Source organism: Salvelinus sp. IW2-2015, linkage group LG31 (genome assembly GCF_002910315.2).
Source record: "Salvelinus sp. IW2-2015 linkage group LG31, ASM291031v2, whole genome shotgun sequence".
NCBI lineage: Eukaryota > Metazoa > Chordata > Actinopteri > Salmoniformes > Salmonidae > Salvelinus > Salvelinus sp. IW2-2015.
Window position 1 is genome coordinate 28,687,666 of NC_036870.1, and position 8,320 is coordinate 28,695,985.

An 8,320-nucleotide genomic window follows, 5' to 3' on the forward strand; every position below is an offset into this window, starting at 1 on the left:
GCTTTTGCTCACCTGAGGTAGAGTTTCTCATGATAAGCTGCAGACCACATTACCTACTGAGAGAGTTTTCATCTATATTCGTTGTAGCTGTTTATATACCACCACAGTCAGAGACTGGCACTAAGATAGCATTGAATGAGCTGTATTCTGCCATAAGCAAACAAGAAAACGCTCACCCAGAGGCGGTGCTCCTAGTAGCCGGGGACTTTAATGCAGGGTAACTTAAATCAGTTTTACCAAATTTCTATCGGCATGTTAAATGTGCAACCATAGGGAAAATAACTCTGGACCACCTATACTCCACACACAGAGATGCATACAAAGCTCTCCTTACCCTCCATTTGGCAAACCTGGCCATAATTCCATCCTCTTGATTCCTGCTTACAAGCAAAAATTTAAGCAGGAAGCATCAGTGACCAGATCAATAAAAAGAAAAGTGGTCAGATGAAGCAGATGCTAAACTACAAGACGACTGGAGTATGTTCCGGGATACCTTCAATGGCATTGAGGAATACACCACATCTGTCACTGGCTTCATCAATAAGTGCACAGGTGACGTTGTCCCCACAGTGACCATACGTACGTACCCAAACCAAAAGCCATGATTACAGGCAACATCCGCACTGAGCTAAAGGCTAGAGCTGCCGCTTTCAAGGAGCAGGACTCTAACCCGGAAGCTTATAAGAAATTCCGCTATGCCCTCCGACGAACCATCAAACAGGCAAAGCGTCAATACAGGACTAAGATCAAGTCATACTACACCGGCTCTGACGCTCGTCAGATGTGGCAGGGCCTGCAAACCATTACAGACTACAAATGGAAGCACAGACGAGAGCTGCCCAGTGACACAAGCCTACCGGACGAGCTAAACTACTTCTATGCTCGCGTCGAGGCAAATAACACTGAAACATGCATGAGAGTACCAGCTGTACCGGAAGACTGTGTGATCACCCTCTCCGCAGCCGATGTGACAGGTCAACATTCACAAGGCCTTTAGACAGGTCAACATTCACAAGGCCACAGGGCCAGACGGATTACCCAAGTGGTAAGGGTAGGTAACAACACATCCGCCACGCTGATCCTCAACACAGGACTGCACGGCCAAGGAACGACTCCAACCCCGTGATGAAATTTGCCGATGACACAACAGTGGTAGGCCTGATCACCGACAACAACGAGACAGCCTATAGGGAGGAGGTCAGAGACCTGGCCGTGTGGTGCCAGGACAACAACCTATCCCTCAACGTGATCAAGACAAAGGAGATTATTGTGAACTACAGGAAAAAGAGGACCGAGCACGCCCACATTCTCAGCGACGGGGCTGTAGTTGAGCAGGTTGAGAGCTTCAAGTTCCTTGGAGTCCATATCACCAACAAACTAACATGGTCCAAGCACACCAAGACAGTCATGAAGAGGGCACGACAAAACCTATTCCCCCTCAGGAGACTGAAAAGATTTGGCATGGGTCCTCAGATCCTCTAAAGGTTCTACAGCTGCATCATCCGAGAGCATCCTGACTGGTTGCCAGGCAGTGGCCTGGTATGGCAACTGCTCGGCCTCCAACCGCAAGTCACTGCAGAGGGTAATGCGAACGGCCTAGTACATCACTGGGGCCAAGCTTCCTGCCATCCAGGACCTCTATACCAGGTGGTGTCAGAGGAAGGCCCTAAAAATTGTCAAAGACTCCAGCCACCCTAGTCAAAGACTGTTCTCTCTGCAACCACATGGCAAGCAGTACCGGAGCGCCAAGTCTAGGTCCAAGATGCTTCTAAACAGCTTCTACCTCCAAACCATAAGACTCCTGAACATCTAGTCAAATGGTTACCCAGACTATTTGCATTGCCCCCCTCCCCCCACTGCCACTCTCTGTTGTCATCTATGCATAGTCACTTTAATTAACTCTACCTAAATGTACATACTACCTCAACTAACCGGTGCCCCCGCACATTGACTCTGTACCGGCACCTCACTGTATATATTGTTGTATTCGGCGCATGTGACTAATAAAATGTTATTTGATCCAGTGCTGTATCTCATAACATATATATTATAAAAACATTGTTCTTTCCTTGGCGCTCTGTCTGGGGTACCAAGGTAGGTGATGTCTGTGTCCTCTGGGCTACCAAGGTAGATGGGTTGGTGATGTCTGTGTCCTCCTGGTCTCTGTGGACTCACGGTCCTCCTGGTCTCTGTGGACTCACGGTCCTCCTGGTCTCTGTGGACTCACGGTAGTGTAGATTGTGTGGTTCATTACAGAGAGAGATCTATACCACCACCATGAGTCAAAGGTACAGATGTCATGAATCCCTGGGTGTCCCAAATCAAAAATATATATAGGACAAAAACACACATCACGACAATAGAGACACCACAACACTACTTTAAGAGAGACCTAAGACAACATAGCATGGCAGCAACACATGACAACACAGCATGGTAGCAACACAACATGGCAACAGCACAACATGGTTGCAGCACAAAATATGGTACAAACATTATTGGGCACAGACAACAGCACAAAGGGAAAGAAGGTAGAGACAACAATACATCACGCAAAGCAATGAAAACTAGAATGTTTTTCCCCCATGTCTTTATTGATGTGGTTTTCCCTACCGAAAGACATTGTTCTCTAACCAAGAATATAATAACAGACAGAATAACAGAATATAATAACACCAGACCTGAATGAAAGATCACGATCAATATTGCCATAGTCATAACAGCATGTGCAAAGATTCTGTAATATGTAGAAACGTCACCTTTAAAACTGCATCCTACTATACCGTTAATTCATGTACACATGAAAAAACATTGGGGTAATCCATTTCAACATAACACTTTTGTGTGAGCACACAGTGTACCGGCACATGAACGGGCCGAGACCGTTCTTACTTACAAGCAATAAAAAGCCTTACACCTGTCGATTGGTGGCAAGACTCAAACACTCGCCTCTGTGGGTGTTTCTCAACTGGCACCCTATTCCCTAGATAGTACACTACTTTTGAGTAGGAATAGGGCACCGTCTGAGAAGCATACCTGTACCATGGCTACTGCCAGATACCCATTCAAAATGGGCTTTCTGTGTGAAGTATAGTCTAGTGTACCAAGTTTGGAAAAGTTATTCAGACAATTGCCCATAGTCTCTGGGGGTAAACATTAGTTCAGTGGAAAACTCCAGGATCAAGACAGACAGGGCAAACCAAAAGACCAGTATTCACGCTAACCTGTTCCAACTGGACAGGATTTAGAAGTGCGGGTGCCAACTAGACCGCAGTTAGACAGACACACACACGCACACACACAGAGAGACAGAGAGAGAGCGAAAGAGAGACAGGGAGAGAGACTGAGCCAATAAACTGTCTAGTGTCTCCCATCAAACTAGATAATCTTCCAAAAACACTCCAAAAGGGCCAGTAACCGGAATCAGAGGTTTTGTTGGACTTCTATCAGTTCCAAGTTCATTTTATGTAATATTTATGTTACTTTCCTTGTAAAGTATGCAAAACACATCTTAAAATCTAGCAAAATAATAATTAACAAATCAATTAATAGTCATAAGAAATGACTGATAATCATATCAAAACTATTCATAAGCAGCATTTTAAAGGGATACTTCAAGATTTTGGCAAGGAGGTCCTTTATCTACTTCGCCAGAGTCAGATGAACACCGTGTTTTATGTCTCTGTGTCCAGTAGGACTCTGGTTAAATAGATAAAAGGGCCTCATTGCCAAAGTCCAGAAGTATCCCTTTAAAAACAACCTATAACCATAAAATATACAAGTGTTATACATGTCAAACATGTTGTCAAATTTGGTGCAATTAAAAACGAGGCCAGACCTTGCTTTGTTAGTTTCATTAGTTAAATGGATTCCAGTGATACACCAGTGTGAATGATTGGGCCAAAGCCATGCCAAAAGCCAGGGGCTCAAATTAAACTCACATTAAATACAAAATACGGCCTGTGCCTTTCTGGCTTGGTTAGTAGCGTCTTACTGGGCTCCATGGCACACAAACATACGTTTTTACACAACCAAACATGTTGACTTCCTGGCAGTCATTCATGTAGTAATGATTGAAAAGCAACAGCTGTCCATTGGTTGCCACATCCATGGTACACAGATCACCAAAGACAAGTTAAAACAATTCAGGGGGTGCACACAAACAGCATTCATTGTAGCGTTAGGACCGATTCAGGGGGTGCACACAAACAGCATCCAATTCAGGGGGTGAACACATAACATTCATTGTAACAAGATCAGCTTTAAGTATGTTTAGTGTTTCAGAGGGTCTCCTTCCATAAAGAGTGAGAACGTTGAACCAATAGAATGCAATACCTGCTAACTTGGACGGATACACATGGTCTTCGAGACAGATTCTTGAATTATTTTAAATTAAATATACTTTTTTTATAAAGGCAGCAAGGCGACTCAGCAGGGCGACGGTACCCTATTCAAACGGTACCCTATTCAAACGGTACCCTATTCCCAACACACACACACATATATATACACATATATATATATACATATATATATACATATATATATATACACACACACATACATATATATATATATAAATATACATATATATATACACACACACATATATATATATATACACATATATATTTTTATCAGTGGGGAGAACAAGTATTTGATAACTGTAATGCAATAAAATGCAAATTAATTACTTAAAAATCATACAATGTGATTTTCTGGACTTTTGTTTTAGATTCCGTCTCTCACAGTTGAAGTGTACCTTATGATAAAAATGACAGACCGCTTACATGCTTTGTAAGTAGGAAAACTGCAAAATCGGCAGTGTATCAATACTTGTTCTCCCCACTGTATAGTATATATTATAGACATACATACATATAAATACATATATGTGTATGTGTATAGTATATATGTGTGTGTGTGTATATATATCATACATACATACATACACAAACACACGTTTTACCAGAGCCCAGCCCTGGTCAAAAGTAGTGCACTAGAAAAGGGGATAGGGAGCCATTTCGAAGCAGCCTCCCTTTTAAAGTGCAGTACACAACTCCTGGTAGGGTTTGGGTGTATATGGTACTTGCATACATACTCATTCACCATCGACTAAGTGAACCCAGTTACTTTAAAGTGCCATTTTAAAGCAGAATGTAGTTCTCTGTCTCTCTCTCTGTAGAGTCGACCTCTCTGAATAACCCCTAATGAAACCGCTCCGTCGCTCACGAACACCAAGGCATTCAGCAGAAAAAAAAATGTATTTTTTAATAATTGTCGGCCTGCTGCTGGTGAATTAGCTACCGGTGCGTTTCTGTCTTCTCTCCAGACATACTCGCTGACGGCACACAGGCTGGCACTCAAAAATGCTTATCATTACAAAAACTCATCTACTGGCTACCTTCCATTCCCAATATTAGCACAAGTAAATACATAAAATAAACACTACTGAATAAATAAATGCTTTTTTTCTCCCTTTGTTTTAAATGGAACTAATTTTAGACACAAAGGTTCTTGAGGTGCAACCCCTCTCCACCCCCCTCGCCCCCTCTCCACCCCCTCGCCCTCTTCCACCCCTCCATCCACCCCTCTCCACCCCCCTCGCCCCTCTCACCCCCCTCGCCCCCTCTCCTCGGCTGATGGTCTACATATGTGTGAGTGACAAAACCTGTTCGGCACTAGCTCCTCCCTCCCTCCTTTCCCTAGCATAACATTCCACCTAGTCCTTAAGCGGAGGAGTTTCCCCTCTCCCTCCCCCCTACCTCCCTCCCCTCTGCTCCCTAACATCAGGCTGCAGTACATCCATCAGAAGAGCTGCATGAAGAAGTCAGGAGCCCAGTCCAGGGCGGTCTGGGCCACAGCCAGAGCGGCCGCCCCCAAGGTGGCTGAGATGCCCCACACGGCCATCTTGACGAGCTGGTTGGCAGCCTGGTTGGCAGCCTGGTTGGGCTGCATGTCCCCGGACAGGACCAGCTGGGAGTCTGGGCCTCCGAGGCCTCGGGCCCGGCCCTGGAGGAGCTGCCGACGTAGGACCGAGTCAGGCCGCTGCTGCTGAGTGGCCGTCTGGAAAGCCTTGAAACAGTTGATGGTGATGCTGGAGACAGACAGAAGTAGAAACTGTCTGAGGGAAACACTTTCTCATAACAGTTATTCATCTCTGCCGAGTTAGTTAAGGCTTACAAGAATACTGAAACGGTAGACAAATATATGTCAATAACAAAGACCAAAGGGAAAGAGACAGGTGAAAAAAAGTAAACACCATATGGGAGGGAGGGAGGGAGAGAGGGAGAGAGGGAACAGTGCCCTATGGCCTTAACAAAGACACTTCATATGGCTACAGCTTTTTCTCAATTACATTAGCAACACAACACCAGAAGCACCAGCTAGTGCTGATGGGTAAGACCACAGCAACACACATTTTTTTATTTTTCTCAACAGTTCGGAGAAAAACATCATTAAAAAATCATAAAATATTCACTTCCATTTCATTATCATCCCTCTGGAAGTAATAGTAAACATGGCGCTGCAATACCAAATGCAAATGCCTTTTTTCCTGATTATGAACCTTGCAAAAAAAAACAAAAAAAAACGGGACCGTTAATGGCAGAAAAGCGCCTCTGGGAAAATGGTACCCTGAGTGTTCGTGCCTGGGCTGAGGGGCTCAATGTATAAGTCTTTCGCTCTCCTTTTTTAAAGAGGGCTTTTAGAGTGCCCCTCTCTCCCATCTCTCTCTCTCATTAGTATAATTTGCTACTGCTCCTAGGCTGAAAATAGCTGACAGGTAACAGCAGAGCAATTAACTTTTAAACTTTCACTTTAAACAGCTTAACACCCCAGAGGGCCAGGTTGTTCTGATGAACCTCCTGTAGTGTACATACTGTAGTGGTACACCGGTGACTCCTATCACTTACTCCTCTCCTACGGCATCCCAAATGACACCCTATTCCCTATATAGTGCACCACTATTGACCAGAGCTCTATGTGCCCTGGTCAAAAGTAGTGCACTAAATAGGGAAACAGGTGTCATTTGGAATACACCCTCTGTGTGACAGTGACAGTGTACTGTGCAGTCGGTGGCTGGCTTAGCCCATGTTCTCTCCTCTCATTTCTCCTCCTGTTGAAAGGAACTAGGACCTCGTCAATGACCGTGACACTGAGTCTTTGAATACAGCTGATAGGATAGTGAGCTGATGACTGTGATCAAAGCAGCTCATTCTAAAGGGAGTTGGGGGAAATATTATGTCAGGTAGAGGTGGCTTTGCTGGTGTCTTAACTTAGAAATGAAGTATGTTGTCATTTCAGGGATATAGGGCCATTTCAAAATGAATTTGGCTATTGGCCTTGTGAGCCTTCCATCCTGTGCCCATCTGTCATTCTCTGTGACCGTGGCACACTGTAGCCAGTGTTCCTGTGACGTTGTGTATTCATGTTTTAATTCATGTTTAGCATTACTACACCAGCGATGCTTCCCAAATGGCACCCTATTCCCTAGGCCGAAGTAAAGTAGGGACACAACAGAGGTCAGACGGGTGAGTCGGCATGCAGCTGTCCTCGTGACCCAGAAGAAGCAGAGGATGTTCAGTGTGGTTGAGTCGTCACCGACAGGCCCTGTTCTGTTTGTCGTGGTGCCACCGGGAGCTGCTCTCTCAGCCGTGCAGTGTGACGCAACACTACCCCCCTGCTCGCGCTCTCCCTCTTTACTTTTGAGTCCCTCTCTACCTCTTTCCTTTGCCCTCCCCCCTATACACAGAATAAGTGGGTCACTAGTTCTAACACTTACCTCACACGTCATGTCATTCACTACTACTGAGCAAGGGGAGACACAAGGTCATATGTTACTCTACATTGGGTCAAAGTTAAACAAACACAGACATGACCTTCCTTAACGGAGCTAATGCCAAGTCTCGAATAGGAGACCCCCACAGCCCACTCTCAGTCTGCAGAGCTCTCCTGGGTCGTATTCATTAGACACTAAAACGGAAGAAAACGGACTGACTGACTGACTGCCTGACCTTACTACAGGAAGGAAGCAACCAGAAACCAGCCATCCAGAGAGCGTGGCACTGGCAGTGTCACTACATTGCCTGTCAAGCAGACATTTGTATCCGGCTGTCACTCAAGGTCTCTTGTCAGCAATGTCATTTACCCCCGGAGAGGAATGACTGCAGCGCTGGTGGAAGGATACGGACCGAGGGATGACTGCAGCGCTGGTGGAAGGCTAGGGACCGAGGGATGACTGCAGCGCTGGTGGAAGGATACGGACCGAGGGATGACTGCAGCGCTGGTGGAAGGATACGGACCGAGGGATGACTGCAGC

General features: G+C 45.3%; 1 protein-coding gene across 1 annotated transcript in view; it reads right to left on the minus strand.

Annotated features, from left to right (window-relative positions):
• Positions 1 to 5,624: 5,624 nt before the first annotated feature.
• LOC111955425 (TBC1 domain family member 20) overlaps positions 5,625 to 8,320 on the minus strand; it is a 23,105-nt gene continuing 20,409 nt past the window's right edge. Inside the window, exon 8 of the mRNA XM_023975649.1 lies at positions 5,625 to 6,097. Coding sequence (XP_023831417.1) covers positions 5,809 to 6,097 — 289 coding nt within the window. The 3' untranslated portion in view covers positions 5,625 to 5,808. The remainder of the gene's footprint in view (positions 6,098 to 8,320) is intronic.